The sequence below is a fragment of the Globicephala melas genome, chromosome X, assembly GCF_963455315.2.
Source record: "Globicephala melas chromosome X, mGloMel1.2, whole genome shotgun sequence".
NCBI lineage: Eukaryota > Metazoa > Chordata > Mammalia > Artiodactyla > Delphinidae > Globicephala > Globicephala melas.
The window spans coordinates 108,251,512-108,279,387 of NC_083335.1; the positions used below are offsets into that span (position 1 = coordinate 108,251,512).

General features: G+C 42.7%; 1 protein-coding gene across 1 annotated transcript in view; it reads left to right on the forward strand.

Annotated features, from left to right (window-relative positions):
• Positions 1-401: 401 nt before the first annotated feature.
• SMPX (small muscle protein X-linked) overlaps positions 402-27,876 on the forward strand; it is a 54,396-nt gene continuing 26,921 nt past the window's right edge. Inside the window, exons 1-4 of the mRNA XM_030843793.3 lie at positions 402-615; positions 4,639-4,695; positions 16,132-16,218; positions 22,369-22,517. Of these exons, the coding sequence (XP_030699653.1) occupies positions 4,657-4,695; positions 16,132-16,218; positions 22,369-22,503 (261 nt within the window). The 5' untranslated portion in view covers positions 402-615; positions 4,639-4,656 and the 3' untranslated portion in view covers positions 22,504-22,517. The remainder of the gene's footprint in view (positions 616-4,638; positions 4,696-16,131; positions 16,219-22,368; positions 22,518-27,876) is intronic.

Here is a 27,876-nt window from a genome sequence, read left to right on the forward strand (position 1 = left end):
TTCATCATAATCTGACTGAGTGTTGATTATGAAATAACGTTCTCAGCTCCTCAGTGACCAAGCAAGGACTCAAACACTGTTTGTGGTGCCGTGCCGCCTCTCTCCAATTTTTTTTGAACACTTTGGGTCTTCTCACCTCTGGGTAATAAAGCTAAAGATAGAAACTTTTCCTACTTTTCAAACTTTCCTGTGCCCCCTCAGAAGTTGTGAGAAAACACAACCAGCATCTTCTGGAAGATTAGGAAGGCAGTAAGATTCCGGAGCCACCTTCCGGCTGACATTTGAGCCCTCCTTTCAGCACGGTCAAGCCTTTTGGAGGCAGCGTATGGCTTGTATCAAACTCTATATTTAGGAAGAACAACTGTGAGCTATGACAGGAATTCTCTTTAACACTTATCCTTAAACCGAGTTCCCCTCCAGCCCCGAGCCAGGAGCAGCTCTCAATACCGGGTGAGGCACAGAGCACTTGAGCTATTTCAGCCACATGAAAAGCATCGGAACTGAGATCGCAGCTCAGAGGACACCGGGCGTCCCTTCCACTCACTGAGAAGCCTTGTATTCTTGCACCTGGCTGCCTGGAACTTTCCTCAGGCAGGAAACAAGTACATAAAGCAGGTAAGCAGGAGGACCCAGCTCAGGCAACTGGGCTTTCTGAAGGAAATTTCCTTGCTACCTAACTTGAAGTGGCTACTTATAACTTTGTAGGCTTGTAACCAGTGGGTGTAGCTTCCTTGTAAATTCACTGTTCATTGGTGATGTTGCTGCTTCTGTTTTATAAATTGTTGGGGGGCGGGGAGGTTGAAAGGATATCGAACTAAAAGTAGTTTTCATTGATAGGGACATTAAGAAAATTTCCATGGTCCAGATATGATGACTGTGACCCTGAACATGAGATCATTTTGATTCTTATGGCCAGGATTACAGTCAGTCAGCTGCAGACTGATTCGGGCTGTAAGCCTAGAAATAATCAGGAGAATTTGGGTCAGAGAAAAGCTATAATGCTAGCTCTTTGGTTTACCTAAATGCAAATTATTGCCAGAGCTGTTAACACAGTACAAGTTTAAAACGCTTTTCTCCTCTCCCTAAGCACCAGGCTTGGCCTCAGTGATAAAGTTCTATCAACCTATAAATCCATTAATACTCCAGACCCATCTTTTTGAAAGCCTCACTTCAATCGCAGTGTTCCCCATACCCAGCAGAGTAGAGGGCAGCAGCCCTGTCTCTCCCTATGTGGGCACCAGATTATGATACGTGGCAATGCTGAGTGTCTCTTCGCTCTCGGCATATCTCAGGCAGAGTTGAATAAAGACTTAGTTCGGACAGCTGAACCTCTTTCTACACCCTTCTTGGGAATTATTTTTAGCAGCAGACAGAAGATAATTCCCTGTGAGACTGAGCTGTAGCCACTTAATTGACCTTTAAAAAGAACAAACGAAGCCCCCTCTCTCCATATATTGATTTATTTTCCTCTGAATCCCTGCTTATTAAATTAGCGATATTAATGTTGACAAATTTTTAGTAAGTGAAAGAGTCTTACTTAGAAGTCAGATATTAGATGCTGTCCAATCAAATACCAGCAGAGGTATATTGTACATGACTCAGCATACGGACCATTAAAGATCCCCACTGACTTGCAGAACTGCCAGGAAAGCTCAACTGTGCTAAGCCGGCAAGCATTTCCATTGTAGTATAGGCTTTGTAAAAGTCAATGGTAAAACTTTCCATGTTCTCAAATTGTAGCCAGAACCAGGAGACACAGTAATAGAGTGCTTTAAAGAGTACCTCTTTGGATGAAAAGCTGTGGCCCCGGTGTGAGTGGAGTTGTGCATCTAAGGCATAGCTTTCTTTTTTGGTCCTGGGATGAGGCATGCAGATACAGAAGGAAGGTGCATTCTACACCCTGCATCCTTAATGGAGGTGAACGCAGGGCCAGGGAAAGAGCCAGGGAACACTGTCTATTTTTATTCATCAGTGTGCTTTGCCCTGATTTCTCTGAGAATAATGAGGACAGCGGGAACGGCTGCAGAAATGATTTACACAAACGTTATCTAGCCCGTTTGCAAGGAATGAGAGCTGGGATCTGACCAACTTTCTAGAGGTGTCTGTCTCGCAGACTGACGTATATGTTAAGAAGGAATTTGTATGCAAATGAGATTATACCAATGCTATACAAGGCCCAAGGAATATCCATCCGCTAGGCTGAGAGGTCCACAAAATACAAAGCAATCCAGGACTTTAGCGAAAAAACAAAATCAGCCTAATTTAAAAAAAAGTCAATGCGGTATAAATAACACAATCATTCACTGCCTGATTTTTTCCCACATTTCAACTTGCTATTGTAATAACATAAAGAAATTCCTAATCCCCACATTTCAAATTGACATACAATAAATTTTTTAAAGTTCCCAAGTGATATTAGTTAAACTTTAATTGTACACGTACAGAGAATGCTATATGATGAGATATTTAAAGTCCTGTGAGAATTATTGCTTTGCATGTCTTCTAATAGCTTTTGAGGAATAGAAACATTAAAAATTAAACTACCAAGCTTTTCCTTTTGAAATTGAGCTGTGTGTCCTAGATCCAAAAATTAAAAATCCTTCATTGACTTTTTGACACTGCAGGAAAGACAGCAACCTATCTGAAACATATCATAGAGAAAAAATGGATTCCTAATTGTTCAACTTGTTATTGCTTTTTAACTTTTTAACCATATAAAAAAATAAATTTATTTATTTTTTTATAAATTTATTTATTTTTGGCTGCTTTGGGTCTTCGTTGCTGTGCTCGGGCTTTCACTAGTTGTGGTGAGCGGGGGCTACTCTTCGTTGCGGTGCACAGGCTTCTCTTGTTGCCGAGCACGGGCTCCAGGTGCCTGGGCTTCAGTAGTTGTGGCACTCGGGCTCAGTAGTTGTGGCTCATGGGCTCTAGAGCGCAGGCTCAGTAGTTGTGGCGCACGGGCTTAGTTGCTCTGCGGCATGTGGGATCTTCCCGGACCAGGGCTTGAACCCGTGTCCTCTGCATTGGCAGGCGGATTCTTAAGCACTGCGCCACCAGGGAAGTCCCTATTTTTTTAACCATATTGAAAATAATTCTACCTAGACCCTTATGCATGAAGGCTGTATCTGTATATTACCAAAACATTCAGGTGAAACTGTAAAAAAAAAAAATCCCATTGTTTTCATGTATGTGACTCCAAGGACTATATAGTTGAGTATACTAATTTCAGAGATTTAAAAAAATTAGGTAATTGTTTAACTTTGTATAATAGAGCCTAAGACTTTGAAGACCTCAGAAAGAAAAAAAAGCAAGTTTTTCAGAGTTCTCAGATCGTAAATTTTATCTCTAAAGTGTGTGGGGCATCACTACAGCAGTTTTTACTCTGTACTTAGAGCTGTAGACCAGTATAGAACTAAAAAGTCTCCAGCTAAGGGCAATGGCAATAAAACAATACATATTTGCACCATGCTTTACAGTTTTCAAGGCATTTTCAGGAACCTTATGTCATTTTGATTCGTACCACAACCTGTGAAGTAGGTGAAATTTAAGGAAGAGGAAATGGGCCTAGAGATGTTGACTGACGTAGTCCAGAGGACACCGGACGTGCAACAAATGCCAACACGGCTCTCGGTGTTCACTGACTCACCAGTGAGCCCACACACTTACACCAGTCAACTGAGGAAACTCTAGTCAACCCAGTTTATCATTTGGGTTTAAAAAGCAGCGTGTTTTTAATTCACTGAATTTCAAACTTTTTCACTCCGTCCTGTCGACATTTAATAGACCTAGCTATAACATCACTTGTACAGAGCTGGGCTGTTCCCTGCTCCCTGAGCCCCAGTAAACCTCGGCCACTAGTCCCTGGGCTCTAAGTCAGGTCTCACGAACTGAAAGAAAGCAAAGGTCCTTTGGGAAGGAAGCACTGCTACCTCTTAGGGATCTGACATGGTCACATAAGTCCTATTTGCCTTCTGAGACTGATTCGTTAAAAGAAAAGAAGACAGAGGCGAGGCTTGCCTGCCAGCTGCCTGGTTGCCTGGTTTACAGAGCCCAGGCTCTGGACGCACAGAGCAGGGAGACGCGGCCCATGTCCCCCAGGTCTCTGTGCAGAACAGACACGAGCACAGCGAGCAGGGAGCATCGCAATAGTAAGAATGCGATACAGGCCATTTCTCTTTGGGTGTTTGACAGAGGCGAGGCGGTCCCGATGGACTGACGTGCAGCCCTGGCAACAACTCGGTTCAGATCAAAAGTTCAGTTTCAAGCAGAAAGCTTCTGAGGCCCCAAACAAAGGTGTTTTATTCCCACAACCTCTTTGCTTTGCTGTTCTTGGCAGGGGGGCAAGAGGGCAGGGAAGGAGATGATAGCGCCTTTCAAGTTTCTGATTGCCTATCATGAGCATCAGGGGAGAGGCATCTCAGCATTTCTCCTCCTGAATGATTTATCCAGCGCTCTAGTGTTCCCTCTCCCTGAGGCATTAGGAAGGAGAGTCTCTAAGTAACCGGAAACTGAGACTGAAAGAATATATGGCCAGTGAAAGGGGTGACTGCCCAGTTGAATCATGAGTTAAATTCAAATTTATCACGATTGAGAATCTGAATGCCGCCACCTCTAACAGTTTCTTACCTGTTTTTTTAGGGATAAGACCTTGTCGATATGTCGAAACAGCCAGTTTCCAATGTCAGAGCCATCCAGGTAAGTAGACATATTTGTGTTTTAACATCAGCAACTTCCAGTCTGTTTGCTTAATAAATCAGACTTTTTGTGACTGTTCACCCCAACTGATGATTCACTTCAAAAAGAAAAGAAAGACTCGTGTAAGGTACAATTAAGGAAGGATATAAGGCTGGTAATGTATAACTGAGAAGGGAGAAGCTATTTTTGTAAGGGAGTCAAAGTTTATAAATGAGAATTAAATGGTCTTCTACAAAAATGCAGTGTGTATGTTTTTTGATATGCTTTTTGATGTGTAAGTTTTTGATATGCTCATCGATGGGAATTTAACAATTCAATTTCCATTTTTATATCTAATTGAGTTTGTTGACTCATCTGTTTAGAATACATCTTTCTTTAAATAACATCCTTTTCTTGTCAAGTGTTCTTCCCAAGGCTTGGGTATTTATCTTTTAAGGTCCGTATGCTATTATGTCTCCTCATGCCCTCTCAACAAACAAATTCTTTGGTTGTTTCATCTGACTTAAGTGTTACCCACAATAAGGGGAGGGGGAAGCAGGCATTTTGGAACACAAATACAATTATGGAGAAAATTTTAGTATTTGTTTTGACTCAGTACTAAATTTGTTATTTCTCTTAAGAGCTTGGCGTTTAACTCTCAAGTGGCTCCCATACTGAGACGGTGGGCACAATGCTTTATCGTAAAATTCCATCTTTCCTTTCCATCAAGATGGAGCCTTTTGTACTTTCTCTAAAGGAACTTTAAAACTTTTTTTCCCTGGGCTTTCCTGAATACTGCACAGCATATGGTAGTTTCTGAATACTTGGGGTCTGATGCACCATCATACATACACCTACTCATAAACGACTGTATTTTGAAGGGACATGCATGTGGTTAGATTGTGGTGTGAGGAATCCTAGCACACACCGGTGGTGGAAGTGGGTGGAGGGACGTATCTTTACCCGTCATGACTAATGCATAGCCTCAAATGGATGGGGTGCTTAACTGGTAAGATATATAACAACCTCTGGAAACCTGTCACAGAACAAACCACCAAGGAAGGGCCTATTGGCAAGGATTCAACTCTGCATTGCCATGTTTGGCCCTCTGGTGTCCACCTAGTGAGTTTCTGATGTACGTACCCTGACATTGGTAGTAGAATTCATTTTGCCTCCCAGGCCTGTGAGCATCCTTGAGCCTTTGAACCTTCTCTTTTACCCAGTGTGTATAGCTGTTAGTGGCATGGGCTGTGAAGCCAGATTAGTGGAGTTTGAATCCTTAATCCATTTTGTACTGGTGTGGGATCACGGGGAAAACCACTTTACCTACTTTACTTCTCTGCCTCTGTTTCCACATCTGTAAAATGGGGACAGTACTCACCTCCTAGGGCTACACGTATAAGATGCTTAAAACAGCACAGTAAGCCCTCATTAAGGGTCACATTGTTACTATAATACTTATCATTCCGGAATGCTCTGTGTTAAAGTGACAAAAAATAATACCATTTAATCACTGCATTTGAAGCTGTCAAAGTGCTGAACATAAAATTTCCTTTCTATTTTGCAGGACACAAAAACATAGTCTCTCAGGCTGCCTTTTATTCTCTTCCTTTTATAGCTGAAAGTGTGTTGATTTTTCTTCCTTAGTGCTTCCTGGCCTCCCTCAAATCTACACTGAAAATTCACCCGTATTTTACCTATTAATTTTGACCTTGATATATTTTTAGGTCTGTAATATTTAAAAAGCTGCTATTGACTGTTCTCAATAGCTGTTATTATACTGCATTTTAAAAAAAATCCATCTACTCTACCAACAAAGGCAGTGCTTCCTTATGGATGTGGTATTGCCTCTCTCAATATATTTTATGCCAGACAGAAAGCCTAACTTAATGCACCTTCAAATGAAATACTATTTCTTGTGGCTAAATAGGATCTGCACTATCTGATATTTTCCTATCATTTCTGCATTAAATGTAGGGTCTATTAAATAAAATATGAAAATGGTTACTCTATACAAAATGCTTTGTAGTAGGAACATTACCTAGGCTATGGTCTTGTGTGGAACAAATAGAAACCCCAGCTGATGAAGGAGTGCCCTTGTTGTATAAGTACTAAAGATCTTAAATGTTCCATTCAACACACTCTAGTCACTTCTTTTTATTAGGATCTCATTTCCAATTCAGTTCAACTGTCACATTCTGGGTGCATACTTTGTTCCAGGCACCATACTAAGTGTTGGCTATGCAAAGATGAACTGAAACCTGATCCTTGAGTTTGAGGAGCTCATGGTCTCCAGGACTCACTAGCTATGCGACTTTGGGCAAGTTGTTTTATCCTCTTTGTGTCTCAGTTTCCTCATCTGTCAAGTGGGGAATTAATAACGTGAGCTCATAGGGTTCCTGCGAGGGTTAAATGAATCAATACTTGTAAGTGCTTAGGCTAGTTCCTGGCTCATTGTAATTGCTCAGTAAATATTAGCCATTATCATCAATCATCATCATCGTAATCATGTAGTTCAACAGTTCCCAAAGTGCGTCTCCTGGAATAGCAGTTTTATGGGATGTTGTTAGTTAAAGGGTTCCATGCTAAAGTGTTTGGGAACACAACATTAAGCAAAGTTGAATGGGATCTTTACTGCAGGATTTCTCAGAGTCCATAACTTGCTAATGGCTTCATATATTTCCAAGAAGGCAGTGATGTATACAATGTTTTCTAAACATATTGGACCTTTTAAATGAGTATCTTGTAGGATAGTATTTTGCAGTGCAAACTTCTAGAAGTAATGACTTAGATCTCTATTTTGTTTGGATTGAGCAAACTTAAGCCTCTGTCAACCATATTTCTAACAGTCAGGCATAGGTAGTTGAATTACTGCACTTATGTACACCAGACAACATGGAGCCAAATGGTTATAAATCTCTACCTGGCCACTCACTAACTCTGTGACCTTAGTTCACCCTTAGTTTACCCTTCTGTAAAATGTGGACATTCATACTACTTAACAGGATTGTTATAATGAATACACAAAATAATGTATGGCAGGTGCCTAGTTTATAGCACATAAAGTCCTTAAGAGATGGCTCTTCTAATTATCCAAGTAAGTAATGCATGGAATGGCCTTGTTTTCTCTTCAGCTGCTTCCATCTCCTCCCTGCCCCAGAATAAGCGGGAGGCCAGAATCAGACCCACCCTCAGAGGAGATGGACAGTTGTCTTTCACATCCACACTGAAGAAGAGACGGCCTTTGAATTGTAAGGGGATTCTAGCTAAGTCTGCATTACTTTTCAGTTGTATTAGTGAAATCTCATTTATCGCAGGGACATAAAAACATCCTGAAGGAGTCAGCTGATTCTTCCATAGTCTGCAGAGGGCCTTTGTCTCCTAAGCAGCTGATAAGGCTCTAGACCAGACGCTGGCCCACCTTTTCTGTAAAGGACCAGATAGTAATCAATACTTTAAGATTTACAGATCACTGGGCCTCTGCTGCACTATTCAGCTCTACTGTTACAGCACAAAAGCAGCCATAGGCAATACATACATGAATGGGTGTGGCTGTGTGCCAATGAAAGTTTATTTACAAAAACAGGTGGCAGGTTGGATGTGGCCCATGGGCCGTAGTTTGCTGACCCCAGTTCTGTGCTCTGTAGGCTGCTTGTTAAACCCCACTGTTGATGGGAATGGAGTTGCAACCAAGGTAACATCAGCACACTAGGCACAGTGGGTCTGATCCTTTCAGATGAAAGAATTTGACATGACAGGTGGTGGGGAAAGCTAGAGCTGCCGGGAAATCTAATCCCATCAGCGATCTGTTTGGTAAGTCTAATGAGACCAAGTGACACTGACCACTGGCAGCACCTGCCTGTCCTTCCCCTTCTTCCTGAACACACCCCCTTTGGCAACTGCCATGGGCCTCCCCAGGGCCTCAGCCCACCCAGAGCCAATGTCCTCTGAGTCGTCACTGGCCCTTTCTCTTCACCATTGATCAAAGTAAGCTGAGTGTTATTTGTCCTTTCACGTGAGATCTGAGAATTTCATGGTTGAACGGAAAAGAGTCCTGTGCCCTAGTCATAGCTCTGCTCCGTGACTTCACCCCCGGTCCTCATGAGCTGCAAAGGGCAGGGGGCGGGGATGTTGCATTAAATGACCTGTAAGCTTCTGTCCAGCTTCTAATAGTCCATGAACTTCTTGAGAATAACTTCTAAGGTTTATTATTAGGACGATAATAATAGTCAGTTTCTTCAGGGTTTACTATGTACTTGGCACAGTGCAATGGGATTTCCATGGATTATAATGAAAGGTTTGGAGAAGCAAAAAAACTCACCCAGGATCACACAGCCTGTGAGTAGGAGAGTCAGGAACTGAACCCGAGTTGCCTGATCCCAAAGCCCACGTTTGGAACCATTTTGCAACAGTGACTAGTCTTATTACTTACTATCTCCAGTCTGGCACCGAGAGTGAAGATGGAGGAGTGGGTGTAATCATAACTACCAAGGCTACTTGAAGGACAATTACCATTTTATGGATGCTGGGTCCTCCCTTTTAAAGCCCTCAACCGACATTCAGAAACGGTGCCAGCATTTCAGCAGAAGCAGCTAATAGCTTACCCTGATTAAAGTCATCTTAAATGTAAGTTGGCTAGGAGTGAAAAGTACAAAGTAAAGTGACTCAGTAACAAACATGGTCTTGAAATACAAATGACCATGGCCACTGAATCCCACCTCTCTGCTTAATTGACTTAAGCTGCTCGTGAAACTAAAACTAACTCCTTTATCATACATTTTAGAGGAATGATTATATGAGCCTTGCATCATTAGTTAGTGTATGGCTTCCTACTATGGGAAGTTTCCACTGTCACCCAATCCATGTGTAGAACAGAATATCTTGATGCCCTGAGTTTTAGTACTTCTTTCCCTTCCCCACCCGTTACCATTGCTCTTCCACTCTCCATTGCTCAGGGCATAAGGGCTCCGTGGAAGAAAAGAGCCCGACAAAAATATTTACAGACAGGTGTTAGGGACTCTAATTCCATCTAGGACTTCCAGTTTATAAAAGGTTTCAGGTATGTGACAATCCTTTGTACAAAGGAACAGACTAAAACCACCCATGGCTGGTCAGTTAATCAAATACATTTATTAAAGCAAATAATAGGGGCTTCCCTGGTGGCGCAGTGGTTGAGAGTCCGCCTGCCGATGCAGGGGACACGGGTTCGTGCCCCGGTCCGGGAAGATCCCACATGCCGCGGAGCGGCTGGGCCCGTGAGCCATGGCCGCTGAGCCTGTGCTCCACAACGGGAGAGGCTGCAACAGTGAGAGGCTCGCGTACCGCAAAAAAATAAAAAAGCTAATAATAATAATGATGATACATACCTTCCTTTACTAGTGCATTTAAATGCGAAAGATAAAATATGAACTTTCATTTGTCACATGTTTTTCCTTTGACCTTGGATCTACTGTTTCTTTCTTAGGTAAACCACTATAACACAGTGTTTATGATTTCCACTGCTGGTTTCTTTGAAGTGTAGCCAGAACTTGAAATGTAGCAGTTTGACTCTAGAGCTACCTCCAGCTGGTGATCTTTGCTGCTCTGCCAGGGCTCCATGTTGGTGACATACACTGACTAAGGGATGTCATTTTTTGAGGCTGACATTCACAAGTACTTCAGAAATATAACCTGCCTTCAACCGATTATAGACATTCTCTTAATAGCTGTACGATACATTATTGAAATCTACTTTCCCCTGGATGACAAGACTACAGTTGAGTCACTCAGAAAATTATTGAAGAGAACAAAAAGTGTTGAGAACAGAGGGGAAAAAAAACACAACAATCTTTCAGTATGAAACATCATGGGTGAAAAACTGGCTGAGTGGGAGTTTCTCAAAATTGTATTGAGTGGGAAAGTTCTGTGTGTTCTGAATCTATTTCACATTTCAAGAATCCCTAAAGACAAAGAAGTCATGCATTCTAGCGATACAGAGCTTTATTTTAAAATGGGTTGGATATATTTTAGTTGGTGTGTGTATGTATGTGTGTGTGTGTGTGTGTCTGTCTGTCTGTCTTCCTAATCTAGGCTAATATATCAAATAAGAAATCTTTTAAAATTAGCTATTGGGAAAACACCCCTGTTTCTGAGAGTCTTCTGTGAAGATGCTAGAAATCTCAAAATGTCATATCCTGCTCCATTCAGAGAAGGACTAGGACTGTAAGAATAGGAGAGCACAGAAAGAAATATTGTAAAATGCAACCCTATAGGGGCTCCTCTTCCAGCGGCTGGGAGAAAGCCATGGGGGAGGCTATAGATTCTGGCAGGTACTGTTGGAGACCTTGGAAAACTAAAGATAGAACCCGTGGGGAGTCATCTGAAACAAATATGCAATGGCAGGAAACTCCAAAAGCCTGAGCGCTAAAAGGAGAGACTGAGTGGGGACGAAAAGGGAGGGGGAGATAAGAGAACAAGGGCTCTGGAAAGCAAAGTGGAGTGGGATTGTCAGTATCCAGTGGCTAGCAGCTACAGAATCCAGCCCACTGGGGAAAGATGCCATTGCACTGTAAGTCACACAGGAGTGGCTGTGGAGGGAATACTGTTTCCAGAATTCTCGGGCTCAAAGCCTGGAGCCAAGCAAGAGAACAATACAAATAATTAAGGGACTAGTGGAATTAACTTACAGGGAATTCTTTCGGCTTTTCTTCACCTGGTGAGATCAAGTGTAGTATTCATTTCACATCAGATAGGTCTATTATCAGGGAACTGTATCCTGTTCTGGCAAAAGATGATCTAGTAGATTTTTTCCATTCCAACTTTGAGGATGTAACAAAGTATGTATAGCTTGGGAAAGTGATGCACTGGGTCTGCTACATCAGGGGCATATTTAGAAATATCTAAGATTAATAAATCTCAAGGAGGGAATAAAAGCAAGGGAAGGTGTTACAAAAGGAAAAAACAAAAGCCTGCTTCCTTTACACTTACACAGAATCTATATAGAGAAGGAAGTCCAACCTCATATCAACTCCAGGTCATTGATTTCTGTTTGTTTATTCTTTCATAAAAACGTAGCTCATATTCCAAACCCATTTTGAGTAGTGAATACCATGTTCAATTTGCAGATGGAAAAATCGAGTCATTGAGAAAGTATTTTGTTTGTGTTCAAACAGCAAGTCAGTGAAAAAGACAAGAATATGACACCAATCCTCTGGCTGATGGAACAAAAACAGAGAGCTATAGGTCTACACATTTCTATGAAATTCAAGTTACAAGGAATTTTTCTTATGGTTCTAATTTAGCCTATAATTTGTCACTCAAATATCACCGCCCTACAATTATATTAATGAATCATCTCTAATCAGTTACAAAGCAATCCTCTGACACTCCCTTAGGTGTACATTAATGATTGGATACTTGACACGTTCACAGGCTGCTCTGGATCCTGTCAATATTTGCTGTCAAAAAAACCATTTAGGGCTTCCCTGGTGGCGCAGTGGTTGAGAGTCCGCCTGCCGATGCAGGGGACACGGGTTCGTGCCCCGGTCCGGGAAGATCCCACATGCCGCGGAGCGGCTGGGCCGGTGAGCCATGGCCGCTGAGCCTGCGCGTCCGGAGCCTGTGCTCCGCAACGGGAGAGGCCACAACAGTGAGATGCCCGCGTATCGCAAAAAAACCCCCCAAAAACAAAAACAAAAAAACCCATTTAGGTTCTGGGTTTCTTGAGTCATGCCTTAAAGATGAAAAAGCATCAGGCCAGTGAGTTAACGGCTCACTTTTCAAATGTGGCTTTTTTTTTTTTTTTTTTTGCGGTACACGGGCCTCTCACTGTTGTGGCCTCTCCCGTTGTGGAGCACAGGCTCCGGAAGCGCAGGCTCAGCGGCCATGGCTCACAGGCCCAGCTGCTCCGCGGCATGTGGTATCCTCCCGGACCGGGGCACGAACCCGTGTCCCCTGCATCGGCAGGCGGACTCTCAACCACTGCGCCACCAGGGAAGCCCTCAAATGTGGCTTTTTTTGATGCCTACTGTAGAATTATCCATTTGGCGTGCCCCTTTTCCAAGGCCATTCTCAAGGTGTAAGTTTGTGTGGCCTTGAGCAAATCACCTAACCTCTTTGAGGCTCAGTTTCTTTATGAGTAAAATGAAGATGATAGTCTGCACCTCAGAAGTTTGTTGTGAGGATGAAGGTGTTATGACAACCTAGCTGAATCTTGCTTGGGGTTTTAGGGTGGATAAGGGTGGTTTGTGGTGACCGTGGGGAGGGGTAGTTACTGTTCCACAACCTCATCACCAGGTTAAGATGAAAGTTAGTCCCAACCCAACTCTGCCACTTTGTTAAACATGCATTTGTTAGCAAACAAGCAGAAACCATCCATACAGTCTGTCTGTGAGCCTGATGAAGCCTCAGCTCTTGTCCCTTTAAATGCTCTGAGTGACTGCCAGTTTGCATAAAAGGTTCATGGGAGGCAGGTGGGGATTCTGTTGCCCCTAGTTGGCAGCAGTCTGCTAGAAATCCTCATTATCAATGACTGGAGACAGGCCCACTTAGGGACCACCCCTCTGAGCTCTGTCTCTAAAGATGCAAGCTATAGGCATCAGATTCTTACACTCTGTTCAGCAGGGTGGGAATTGTCTCTAAAATATTTTAACCACTCTACATATCTTAACCTCCTCCAACTTCATCAAGACAAGCCATTTCTAATAGTCATTCCATTATTTCACTGATTTTTTGCCATTTATGCAAACATTAAAGCCTCGGTTATTGGTGGAGATAAACCTAACAGAAAACACTTGGAGCAGCAATCTGGGGAACGTGGTCTTAGTGATATTTTACCACCTAACCACCCCAGGAGGATGAACTCCCAATGAGAGCAATAGTGTTCCCTACAGTTGTAGTTAAACCAACCTGTGCGTATAAAATATCACACTGTCTATGCTAAAGTAGTTTAAAGTAAATTACAGACATCTTAACAGTGGGCAGAGTGAACATTTTAAATGCACATCAATACTCATTCACTTAGGGGTGATCTCTTTCAATGGTTGTCAGATTTGGGCCCCCAAGTTCCTTGGAAGTGCTCACGGTCCGGGGCTTGGGGGAAGCAGATGGGGTCTGGGCTCCCTATAACCTTGGCCAGAGCAGCTCCACCTCCACCTAGTTTGCATTTTACATATTCTCACAACACTTTACTGAAAAGAAGGGTTCCATGGCCAAGAAGGGTTCCATTAGTGAAGCCTAACATTCACATTAAACAAGTGGGGAAGACAAGACCCAGAGCAGCTGTCACTCTTTCAAGTACAGAGAATCTATAGCCACTCCTAGCATTGGGCTCTTTTCACTACCATAGCCACCCAGGTACCATGGAGAGGCTACAAGCATTCCTAAAATCAATCTCTGAGCAAGAAAAGGTGGTATTTCCATAGCATGTGCTTTACTGAATACACCATCCTGGATGATTTTTACATGTTCCATTACTGAAAACTACAACCCACCATAGAGCATACACACTTGATTAAACGGGTTAGTTTAACAATCATATCTTTCAGAAACAATACTTTAACTTGAACTTCCCATTAGGAAGATGCCCTCTGTACATGCTTAATAAATGGGTCAGGGTAGTGGTGATCTAATTAAACTTTTAGCCAGTTAACTGTCTTCCAAATAGTCCCTATATCAACTTTTCCCCTCTTTCATCCAAACTGTAGTAATGGAAATAGTTATTGGTTCAATATACATCATCTTCGGTGAGTCTTACTTACATTGTTTTGATCTTATTTCAGGACCCTAATGATATTTCATCCTATCTAAGACACTGTCAATTGTAAAATACCAGTATTTTATGTCCTAAGAAATAAAACAAGTGTGCCCATTAAAAATTTAAGATACCATTGACTGTAAGACATGCTCTGATTTCAGAGATATTGAAAGAGGTGCATCTTGGACTTCGTGAAGTATGCTACCATATTTGCCACCATAGAAGACATGTTTTCCCTCTTGTCTTATACCTCCCCCTCCCCCCACTCTAGGCCACCTGATATTTCCATTAAACAGAGGAGTAGCATAGAAGGCTCAGCCTTAGTTTTTCCAAAATGCTTCCCTCTAAAATTGTGCTGCACTTATATTGTAGCATATATGATACATACTGACCCCAAATACTTCTTGGCTTGTTGGCCCTAGGAATGGTGATGTCCCTCTCTTGATACCCACAACAAACACTTTGGATCTGTTTCCTTTCCGTGGGATCATCATTATTCTAGTAGGGAAGAAAGTTTTAAAGTCCTATGTGGAAAAAGTCACCTCCTGTTCTACGGAGCAGAACATAGATCCACCATGTTGCATGAACACAGACACTGGATATTTCCTGTGTCTTGAGTTAAACATTCCCCTGGCAACAGACCTCATACCAGGCAGTTCCAAATACCACACTTCCTAATGATTTTGTTTGGTGTGGTACCAAAATTGCCCAAACTGAGTCATACGGTAACAAAATATGTTGCTTCCTTTGCTCGGGCATCATTTTCATTCATAACATCAGAGCGCAATTTCAACTTTTCAAGCCCACAAATCCAACTACTCATAAGGCAACACTTTATCTCAAGTGGAAAAAAATACACTCTGCCTTAAAAAAAAGTTTTAATGCTTGTTTTATGTGAGTGATACTCCTGGGTGAAGATGTTTTTGGTCTGCATTAAACATTCTTGCCTTTTGATACCAGATGAAGAAGTATGGACAAAATTCAAATTTACATATTCTCTTTCCCAAGTTTGAACTATGTCGGTATTTTCCTTACATAATTTAGTGTTTAGCATATTTCATGTTTTCTAGAAGTTATTTTATGTTTACTGTGGGTAGAAATTGGTATTGCATCTTAATAAAGGACAAAAATCTATGAACTGTGATACCAATCAACTTGACTTTCCAGCACTCTCCTTACACACTGACCCACACAGTGGGGTGTTGGGGAGAAAGTAAAAGAGTGTCAAATTACAGAGACCTAAGGCTGTCCTAGAATAGCCTTAGGACATTATGGGAGGGAGGAGGTGGTTTGGGAGGTGTGATTGCCCCCCTCCCGTGGTAAATCTGAAGGAAGCTGAAGGAGGGCTAAGATGTGGGATGGTTTCTGCAAATGCCATGGCCTCCTTTCCTATCATTATGTGTTCTTTCCTCATCCCAGAGAGCGGAAAATATTAGGCACCACAGGAGGGCAACAGCCAGAACAAACTGTCTTCCAATTCTTCCAGCCAATAGGGAACTGTGAAATCACTGCACAGACCTCAGGATGAGTACAAGAAATCTGGAATAAATGGAAGTCAAATTTTCCTTGGCATATTTTTGTACTGTCATAGCAATTTTCTTGAGGTAAAAAGCTTTAAAGACGTACTTTTCAGATTTGTTTTGCCTCACAATGATTACCATCTCAGAGTGTCATTGCAATTTCTTACTTTCCTTAACCTAAATCTTCCCTGTTTTCTCTTTTAGGCAAATATCAATATCCCAATGGGAGCCTTTCGGCCAGGAGCTGGGCAACCCCCCAGAAGAAAAGAATGTACTCCAGAAACGGAGGAGGTGAGAAAAACTGAGCTGGCAGAGCTCAGCACCATCTTTCTCCTCCAACATCCTGACTAGAGGAGGGCAGAGGCAAGGCGAGGGCCAGCTTTCCAGGACAAGGAGGGCACCAATGGATGTGGGTCAAGGAGTCATCATGTAGTGCATACATTTCTTTGGTTGTCTTGCTCAATCAGCCACGAAACACACTGACCCTCACTTCCCTCCAGCCAAAAATCTAAGTGCCTGGCCCAGGTACTTCAAGATGCTGAGTTTAGCATCTAGTTTATTGATTGCGTGTGTCTTCTTGTGTGTGTGTGTGTGTGTGTATGTGTGTGTGTGTGCGTGTGTGTGTGTGTAGGGGGAGGGGGAACCTCTCAGATGCTCTTGGTTCAGCAACAGTCAGTAGCTTGCTAAGTTTTCACTCTGAAGCTTTTATTCAATCTAGCTGGATGTATGTAGTACAGCTTCCGATAAGTGATAAACCCCAGTGGGAACGCAGGTAATAAGCACGTAAAATTACTTGTGGATTCAAACAAAAAGCCCCAATCTCTGGGTGTTTCCTTTGAAAAGAGGAACTTGCAAAGGAGTCTATCAATTTCTGTATTTTCCCCTCCCTTTCTTTCTTCTCCTTTCCTCCAAATTCAGATACCCAGTCTTCTAAAATGGGGGCTAAAATTCATCATGGGTGCAATAAATATAGTTCTCTGCCCAAATGTTTATATTTTTTACTCAATTCTGACTTTTCTGATGAAACCTGGAAGGTCTGATTCTAAAAAAAACGTTAAGGTCTTGGAGCAATAAAGCCACAGGGTATTGCAAACTGTATTTTACCTTTTTTAAAAGGTGAAAAGGCTTTTTAAACTTTTGTAGGTGACCTTTTTGGTATTTGCTAATAAAACTGGTTGTCCTGCATCTAACCTTTTTCTCTCATAAATAATTCCTGATGTGGTCCTCAGTTAGTGGTTCCAGCTTCCTGTAAATAGAAAGATAATTTTTGAAAGGAGGAGATAGAGTGTTTGAGTGACATCACCAAGTTCTGGAGTTGCAGTCACTAAGTCACCCTTGACGAATAACAAATTTTCAACATACAAGCTGAAAAGACCTGGCCCTACTCGGCTCTGATGGTACATAATTTCTAGTTCTGCTGCTGCTAACTTGGCCACCCAGGTAGCTCATGATCATGAGCTCTCCCTCTGGGACTTTGGTCAAGTATCTGAGTCTCTGTCTGCAAAATACGATTCTGTCCGTTCCTCAGAGGGTTGCTGTGAGGAAAGAGTCATGTATTCAATAAATGACTGTTCATCGATTGATCGAATTATCCAATTTTTATGAAGGACTCCTGGGCCTATTATTTCACATGTTGTAAGAAAAAAGCACAGGGAGGTAGAAGGGAAGGCAGAAAGGCATTCTTTCTACATCTCCATTCATCTGTAATTAGGTTTTCTTCCTGTGCTTCCTCCTAAGCTGTGTGTCACTGGGTCTGGCAATCAGTTGGAAGGTAGCTTGACTCTCTTTTCACACTAAATTGACTGATGTGACTATTGGTTTGGAGGCTTGCATCCATCTTCCTCTGTGGTAGAGATGGCCCTCGCTTCTTCTCTACAACTGGTACTTTCCTCCACACAAGTGCCCCAGTTAGGAGCTTGGGAAAGCACCCTGCTCGTACTCTTGCCTTGTCCCCAGCCTGATGGTTCCGGCACATTCTAAAATAACTAAGAACTGATACAGCCTGGGTTTTGAAAACTTACTTTATGACCAACCACATAAACAAATGGTCAACCAACATTCTTCTCAGGATGGAGGGAGCGAGGTGTCCACAGAGATCCAGAGACCCCAGAAGTGTTTCTTGAATTGAGCTACACCTTTCTTGTGGGGCTCACCGGTCGGGAGGGTGGCGAGGGGTGGTATTCCCTTATTGTGAGAGCTGAAAGGGACTCTCAGGACTTGTGGGGTCTTATGGAGAGGTGGGATCTAATGACTCAAGTTCTGGGCTGGACCTTGGAGTAAGTTTCTCATGGAAGCAATATTGCAAGGGGAGCAGTTAGGCAGCTTGGTTTGGCTACGAGGCCCCAGCCACCTTTGGTTGCATAATTTGAATGGGAAAATGGAATCTGAATTCAAATAACCAGTAGAGCCCCGCTTTTCTATTACTATCCAGTTTAAAACTTCAGAATTGCTTACTTTCTTAGATTTGGGATTCATTGCTTAGCTTACCATTAAGATAATCACTGTCTAAAGTCGAGGGCATAACAAACCACTCCTGAACAGAACAGGCCACCTCTATCACAGCCAGGAGCTCCCCCATCTCAAACCCGCCACCATCTCAGACGTGAAGAAGGTGGACCCTAGCAGGAAGCCAGGACAGGCCATCTGACAAGGCCTGTGAGCACTGGCTGAGTCTCCCGCCCACCTATGGTCTCTGTAAGCCCTTGCTCTGCATAAGACAAGGCAGCTGCTTGATTAAAGTGATTTGAAGCGTATTGACAAGCCCCTGCTCTGCCTCCCAAATCTCTCAATTACATCATTATTAAGCCACAAAACAGCACATTGGGATTTTCTGTTAATTATTTCCCTCTCCACCTGATCCCTTCACATGATGCAAATACACTATTTAATTCTAGTCTTGCTACTTCCTAGCTGTGAGGCCGTGGGCAAGTTTCTTAACCCCCCCCCCCTCACCTTGTGCCTCAGTTCCCTCAACTGTAAAATAGGGATAATAATGGTAGCAGATTGAGAATTTTTTTAAGTAATTAATTAATTAGTTAATTAATTATTTCTTGGCTGTGTTGGGTCTTCATTGCTGTGCACGGGCTTTCTCTAGTTGCGGTGAGCGGGGGTTACTCTTTGTTGCCGTGCGTGGGCTTCTCATTGTGGTGGCTTCTCTTGTTGCAGAGCACAGGCTCTAGGTGCGCGGGCTTCAGTAGTTGTGGCGCGTGGGCTCAGTAGTTGTGGCTCGCAGGCTCTAGAGCGCAGGCTCAGTAGTTGTGGTGCACGGGCTTAGTTGCTCCACAGCACGTGGGATCTTCCCGGGGCAGGGATCAAACCCGTGTCCCCTGCACTGGCAGGCGGATTCTTAACCACTGCACCACCAGGGAAGTCCCACGGATTGAGAATTGATGTGAGGATTAAATGAGTTAGTAGGTGTAACTTAGAAGAGCTAGCAGTGTGTTTGCTGTTATTATTAAGTCTCCAGTGTATGAGCATAATACACTGTGTGTATAAGCACATCAGGCTGTTGTGTCGTACAGAAGAGAGTTTAGGGGAAAACGAAATAGGGCATCTGGTAGTAAAGAGGGAGATGAAGGTGAGATAGCTGGGAAATGGTTCACCATTTTGCCAAATTTTACAAATACTCTGTCACCCCCCAAGGGGGGCATTTCCCTTTGACAATAGCCATTTCTGAAACTGGGAATGGCGCGGGGCTGATAAGCCTTCTCTCAAGCTTTCTTTATCTAAAACCAAAGAATGTCTTCCATATCCCTTCTCAATTCAAATATCTACTTACAAAAGAAAAGAGAGCATACTTAGCCAAATGGAACCATCTGGCCCCTGCCTGTTCATGCCTTAATGTATTATAATTCTTATGATAACAAATTCACAGAAAAAAATGGAATCTGATTCGCATTCTTTTTTAGAAGATGAGAGAAGATTCAGTTAAGAATATGCACCACCACTAACCCCCTCCTGAGTCAATATCTTAAAACCTAGTTCTTAAATATACCCACTTATAATTTTCCATTATATGTGACCTTACCAAATCAAGTGTTAAAAGTTTTACCTTGATAAATAAAAAACACAGTGCATTGAGGTTTTAATAAATTTAAAGGAAAGTGCCTAATATTAAGTATTTTCATCCTTTAACTGTGTATGTTTGCACAGTAAATCTTTGCACACAGACACATAACTGCACACGCTGGTTTTCTGTGTTAATTGTGCCAGTATAGCACATTTTGATATTAGAAAGATAGTGATTATGACTCACCCAGGAACTTAATAGAAGGAACTGGAAACATTTTTCTCCTTCATACTTCTTTATTAAGATCTACCCACCTAACAACCATGGGAACATTTATAAGCAAGGAAACATTTTTCATTTCACCACTACGTATATATATATATATATATATATAATTTTTTTTAAAGAGCACTTTATAGCCTTGTTTAAAATTTCTTTCCAAAAGCCCAACAAAGAACATTTTGGAATACCATGTCCTCCAAGTGGATGTTTAACAGTTTTAACTATTGCTTCTAAATCTGCATTTATAAATGATGAATGTGCGTGCATGATGCAAGGAAGCTGAGCCTATGGCTCTATACATTGACCCGGGGAAACATTTTCCAGACATATACAACAGATATTTACAACAGGTACAGTCTACATCGAACTACTGTATCATTTCGTGTGGGTGACATGTTAGCTATTTCATCAGCACTGGGTCAGATTCAAAGAAAATGACTACAGGAAAAACCATGAGCCCCTCAAATAAGCAATTTAAAAACGTTTCTGTAAAGGAAACATCTACCAAATAATTTGTTAAAGTTTGGGAAGCTTGAACATTTTCTGCCCTTTCCCTTTAGGGTTTAGACAATTTGAGAACTAGATATAGGAGCCAGATGGGGGCTAAAGCATGGCATTGGCTTTAATACCCAAGTTACAGGGCTGCCTAGTTAGGCCGGCAACACATATGGGCACAGGGCTTGCACCTGAGAAAAACGTGCAGTTTCTTATTCTTTTTCCCAGAACTGTATTGGTTCACTCAGTTGCTGGCCCAGCAGGTGGAGCTCTGCCAGTCTCATAGGGGGCCTGTTAATTTGGGTCCTCCAAGAAGCAGATCCAAAGGTGGGATTCGATGGGCAAAACATTTATTGGGGAAAACACTTGTAAGGAAAAACGAGAGGGTCCTCAGACCGTGATGCAGGTGAAGGAGAGTGGGACAGAGGGTTGGGCGGAAGCATCTTAGACAACAGTGCTGTTCTAAGGAAAATTCTCGAGCCCAAGTCCCTCCCAGGGGAGTCCCAGGTCTCCCAGGAACGGGCCCGCCTTAGGATCCTATGACACTCATTCATTGGTCACGAGCAGCCGTGGGAAGTGTGACCTCAGCATGGTGATGGGCGGGTTTCAGGGTGAAGCAGCTGGGCCTATCATTCAATTATCCTCCCTGCAGGAAACTGATCCGAGAGGCGTGCTCCTGTGGCTGCCACAGAGATCAAATGTTCCTCCAACACCTTCGTTCCAGGGCCCTGGGGAATATGCCCCCCACTGCTAGTAAATAGGAGGAATGAGCTAACCAGCAACTGTCTGCAGTAATGAATTGGAGTTCTAGGAGCTACACACAGCAACGGATCTTACTGTTTTACAGCCACTGTTAATATGTGTTTGGTGTATGTACATAGAGGCATAGATTTGTCACTATGGCACATTCTCAGGCTTAATCAGCTAAACAACCATCAACAAGTGTGCCTGTGCACTTCTGCACCAGGCATTGGAGGACCCACAGAAAAATGTATAGGATATGGTCCCGCCCTAAAGCCACAACAACAGAAAAACATAAAACAATAGGAAACGTAAAATGCTTTCCAAAGCAGGAGGGGAGAGCTGGGCCTCCTCTGCCACTCCATCCTACCCCACCCATATTCAAAAAGGTTTTGCTGATGTCAGTTTCAGTTTGTTTCTGCTTCCCAGAAATGTCACTGTAATAAAGGCTGGCAGCCACTGCACCCCAAACAAAAGAACGGAAAACTCCTGGACCAAGTCATTGTTAGAGATAGCCGTGCACTAACAGTCTACAAACCTGTGACTTTCAGGCGTCTTATGATATTATGATACCAAATTAAATTTGATCTTGTAAGATGCTTCTCTTGGAAACACAACACAAATCCTTTTAACTAGTGGTAATTTTTATTAGCTATCAGACACTGAACAGTACTCTTGTGTTTTCTAAGTGATGCGGAAATTACTTGTTTTCTTCTTCCAACTTTATTCTTCTATAAACTTCAGGAGATCTTGAAACTCTGAGGGTAACCCAACAGCACAAGAAAAAGTCACTCTGCTAGAATTACTCTCTGACACTATTTTTGCTTTAATTGTTTTCTGCTTCATGTCTATGACCTAGAGAGACCAAATGTCTTTTTCGGTGAGCTAAATCTTTCTCCTTTTTTTCTCTTCAGGGTGCTCCTCCCACTTTGGATGAGGAGAAGAAGTCAATTCCAGGAGCTAAGAAACTTCCAGGACCTGCGGTCAACCTATCAGAGATCCAGAATATTAAAAGTGAACTGAAGTATGTCCCCAAAGCTGAACAGTAGTTGGAAGAAAAAAGGTGAGTGAAAAACTCTTTTCTTTGTCTCAAAAAGACCACTATAAAAATGGTTTATGGAAGCCTTGCACCGAACGAGTCTGGAATTCCAGAAGTGTTTGCTAAGGATCAGGACCTTCAAGTTAGACCAGTATTTCCGGCGCAAAGTTTTTCTGGTATGTAAAGCCAAGCTTTTAAGCCTATCTTACTCCCAAACCAGTCAGAGGGCCATTGAGGATGTTTGCCTGCCATCCCCTTGCTGGTTACCTTCTTGATTGGGGAAGGGTGGGGGTGGGGTTGGGAGAGGAAAGATGCTTGGGAGGGGGTCCTTGAGGAGCTTTTGATCTTCAGGTACAGGGAGCCCTCCATCATTGCATGCCTCAGTTTCCCTACCCAGATGCCCCAAACAGCGATGAGCTACTTCTGAGCTGGAGAATCAGAGGGGCAAGGAGCTGAGGAGGTCTGGTGGTAGCCCAGGTGTGGGTAAGGCAGACCAAGAGGGCCTGGTAATGACTCTGTAAATAGAGGAGGGAAAGGTAGGCTCAAAATTGTACCTGCCACCCTTAAAACTGGACAGGTACATGTAAAAGTATGAGATTAGATCACTCCCTAACACCATACACAAAAATAAGCTCAAAATGGATTAAAGACCTAAATGTAAGGCCAGAAACTATCAAACTCTTAGAGGAAAACATAGGCAGAACACTCTATGACATAAATCACAGCAAGATCCTTTTTGACCCACCTCCTAGAGAAATGGAAATAAAAACAAAAATAAACACATGGGACCTAATGAAACTTAAAAGCTTTTGCACAGCAAAGGAAACCATGAACAAGACCAAAAGACACCCCTCAGAATGGGAGAAAATATTTGCAAATGAAGCAACTGACAAAGGATTAATCTCCAAAATTTACAAGCAGCTTATGCAGCTCAATAACAAAAACCCAAACAACCCAATCCAAAAATGGGCAGAAGACCTAAATAGACATTTCTCCAAAGAAGATTTACAGATTGTCAACAAACACACGAAAGAATGCTCAACATCATTAATCATTAGAGAAATGCAAATCAAAACTACCATGAGATATCATCTCACACCAGTCAGAATGGCCATCATCAAAAAATCTAGAAACGATAAATGCTGGAGAGGGTGTGGAGAAAAGGGAACGCTCTTGCACTGCTGGTGGGAATGTGAATTGATACAGTCACTATGGAGAACAGTATGGAGGTTCCTTAAAAGACTACAAATAGAACTACCATATGACCCAGCAATCCCACTTCTGGGCATATACCCTGAGAAAACCAAAATTCAAAAAGAGTCATGCACCAAAATGTTCACTGCAGCTCTATTTACAATAGCCCGGAGATGGAAACAACCTAAGTGTCCATCATCGGATGAATGGATAAAGAAGATGTGGCACATATATACAATGGAATATTACTCAGCCATAAAAAGAAACGAAACTGAGCTATTTGTAATGAGGTGGATAGACCTAGAGTCTGTCATACAGAGTGAAGTAAGTCAGAAAGAGAAAAACAAATACCGTATGCTAACACATATATATGGAATTTAAGAAAAAGAAATGTCATGAAGAACCTAGGGGAAGACAGGAATAAAGACACAGACCTACTGGAGAACGGACCTGAGGATATGGAGAGGGGGAAGGGTGAGCTGTGACAGGGCGAGAGAGAGGCATGGACATATATACACTACCAAACGTAAGGTAGATAGCTAGTGGGAAGCAGCCGCATGGCACAGGTAGGCTTGGTGCTTTGTGACCGCCTGGACGGGTGGGATAGGGAGGGTGGGAGGGAGGGAGACGCAAGAGGGAAGAGATATGGGAACATATGTATATGTATAACTGATTCACTTTGCTATAAAGCAGAAACTAACACACCATTGTAAAGCAATTATAACCCAATAAAGATGTTAAACAAAACAAAACAAACAAAAAAATTGTACCTGCCACCCTTAGAGGCACTGCAAGCAGGGCCTGTGACTTTATTTTCATTGGCTCTGTTCAGTAATGATCCCCTGGTGAGGGCTCAGCCCCACCCTTCACTGCAGACCTGATGCCTGCAGACTGGTGTGGGATTTCTGTCAGTAGTGGGCTTGTGGAATTGGCCCAAGTCATGGCTCTTTCTCCTATGAGACCCTGGGAGCTTTACCCAACATTACTGAAGGCCACCACGCACAGTTTATTCCATTTCTTAAGCAGAAGTTTAAGTCTAGAGGAGAGGAATCTATATTGGCAACATAAAACAGGTATTTATCTGGCTGATTGTCCATTCATTTGTTCATTCATCCAGTCATTCATTTATTAAACCAATATTTATTGAGTATCTGCTGTGTACTGAACACTAGATACATATACTGATTACTTATCATGTGACAGATACGGTGTGAGGAGCATTCTACCTATTGTTTGTTAAGTTTCATGATACACTCCCTGTGGGTATTAGGGTGACATCTTCTGACCACGTAGATGGCAAAGGCAAGCACAGCAATGGGGCCCTACAGTGTCTTCTGTAAACATAATGAAGAACAGATGTTCTGTGAGACAATCCCACTCGTGATGGAGTCACGCTTATGCTGACTTACTAAGACATTTGCAAGTAAGTTCTGCCGAAAAGATTTCTTCATAGTGTAGGAGCCAGTTTGAGTTAAAAGAACAGGACAGTATCTAGTGTTTTCAGCACAGTTACATGAACGAAAAAAGGAGTAAGAATAAAACACGGTGGATTCTATGACCATAGCGTGAATCCCAGGAACCTGGATGGCGACAGAGTGACGTGAGCAGGAACTGACCTGAAGCATGGCCACACACACTTGGTATTAATTATGACAGAATGAAGCAAACTGATGACTATCATTATATCAGTCCTGCTTGTGTTGCCAAGCTGAGATGAAATATTCTAATATGCTTGGGACAAAGCTACAGAACTTTCTTGTGAGAAAGCCCGCAGAAGTGAAATGAACTTTTGGGAATATTTATTATCATCACCCAACCAAGGCTGTTCAATTAGACATGTGATTTTTTAAAAAAATTAATTTATTTTTGGCTGTGTTGGGTCTTCGTTGCTGCGCATGGGCTGTCTCCCGTTGTGGTGAGCGGGGGCTGCTCTTTGTTGCGGTGCGCGGGCTTCTCATTGCAGTGGCTTCTCTTGTTGTGGAGCATGGGGCTCTAGGCGTGCGGGCTTCAATAGTTCTGGCACGAGGGCTCAGTAGTTGTGGCTCGCAGGCTCTAGAGCGCAGGCTCAGTAGTTGTGGTGCACGGGCTTAGTTGCTCCATGGCATGTGGGATCTTCCTGGAGCAGGGATCGAACCCATGTCCCCTGCATTGGCAGGCAGATTGTTAACCACTGAGCCACCAGGGAAGTCCTGATACATGAATTTTTAATGCAAATTTTAAAGGGTTTTGCTTTTATTAAATCCTTGTCAACCTAAATTTAACCCCAGTTCCAGTTTCAGAAGAATTTTGTTTGGAAGATCCAAAGGAATGCTGTTTTAAAATTAGTTCAGAGAGGGGATGGACTTCCCTGGTGGTCCAATGCTTAAGACTCCACGCTTCCACTGCAGGGGGTGCGAGTTTGATCCCTGGTTGGGGAACTAAGATACCTCATGCCGTGCAGAGTGGCCAAAAAAATAAAAAAATAAAATAAAATAAGTTCAGAGAGAATCTTGTGGTGTTATTCAGCAGCGAGGCTGATTCCGTAGCCTTGTATCTATGGTTACAGTAATGGGGAACAATACCAACTCCATAAAATAGCAAAAAGGTACTAGAGTATCCAGAAAACATTTTTTGTTACTTCATTTTCTCACAGAAGACTTTAATGATTCTTCTCTCCTGAACAAATTCTAATAATGCAAAACCACTCGGAGAGGCCTATTTGTCCTTATTCTACAGGAATGTGAAAACCTAAGTTGTCCAGGTAATTGATCTAAGTTCCCGATGAGGACAGTCATTGTTTTGACCCAAGGAGTGATCTTTATTTCTTGTAGGAGAGGTAGTGAGCTGGTTTGTTTTTGACTCATCAATTCTTCTCCTGCAAATCTGTCAGATTTTGAGACTTCTGTGGTCATGGTTTATGGTCACAGAGGGAGAACATTTCTTAACGTTGATTGATTCAGCGGAATCATAAACAGTAAATACCCTGGACCAGCTGTCATTTTGCCCCTCACTGGCTGGATTTGACTTTCTCCTTTTGGACCACCACTTCATCACCTGCCCTCACCATGTATTGTTCAATGATTTAATCAAACAGGTCGTTGTTTGAAGACTGAGTGAATAAGTCCATAGTACCAAACTATGAAAACCACAAGACTAAAGGCTCAAAGTCTAGGATATAACTATTACAATATTTTAGACATAAGACAGAGCAGCACCTCCTTCTAGCTAAGATCAGCACTTCCTTTTAAGTGGGGTTTCAGATTCTTTTCATGCCCTGTGTCATGGCTAGAATTGTTCATGAAAATAGATAAAAAATACTATAGGACAAGAATCAGAAAGGCCAATGACTAGCCAGTTAGAGATCAGTAATCACGGCTTGTGGCAAAGGAGTTAGGGCCTGGACCTCATCAGGAACCAGAAGCAGGCCACACAGAGGCAGCACATACCAAGTCAAGACCAAGAGACACGGGAGAATCCCAAATGGGGCCCTATTCCACGCTGGAACAGGCTGGGGCAGGGAAAGGCAGGTGTTCAGCCCCGTACCTCTCAGGATTCTCCTGGCTGTGGTTTACGGTGGCCAAATGGTGATTTAAGCAAGCCCAGGAGCCAGATAAGAGACAGGACCAGCAGCAATGTCTGAAAACCAAGAACCCTCCCACACTCGCATGCCTGCTTGTTTGCTGCATGATCAGGAATCCCCCGCCCCATGTCCACCGTCAAAAGCCACTGTCAGCTTGTTTGCTTGTAGCTGCAGGGGATGCCACCTCAGACTTCACGGACAGGGGTCTGGGGAACCTGGAGGACTGCTAAGGGCGGGTGTCCAATAGATTCTGTGTCCACTCTCAACGCCCAGATCAGACCACAGGTGCCCAGTAACAAACCTTTGTAACTAGCTTCTGTACCGTAGGCATTTTCTTCATTCCGTGCTATAAGATATATAGATGTCAGACTTGGTCCCTGCTCTCAGGATACTTAGGTCTTGATGGAAAGATAAAAATAAAATACTTCAAAAGATAGGTAACAATTCAAGAACTAGATAGCAGCTCAGTGATTCAAGATACCCCATGCTTGTTTATGACCCACTAACAAGTAGGCAGTAGAGCAAAGCAAGGTTATGACTTACGAGAGGGGGAACTCACAATGATTTGGCATCAGGGACAATTTCAAGGAGGTGGTGGGAATGGAATGGTTTAAACAGAGGCTCAGAGAT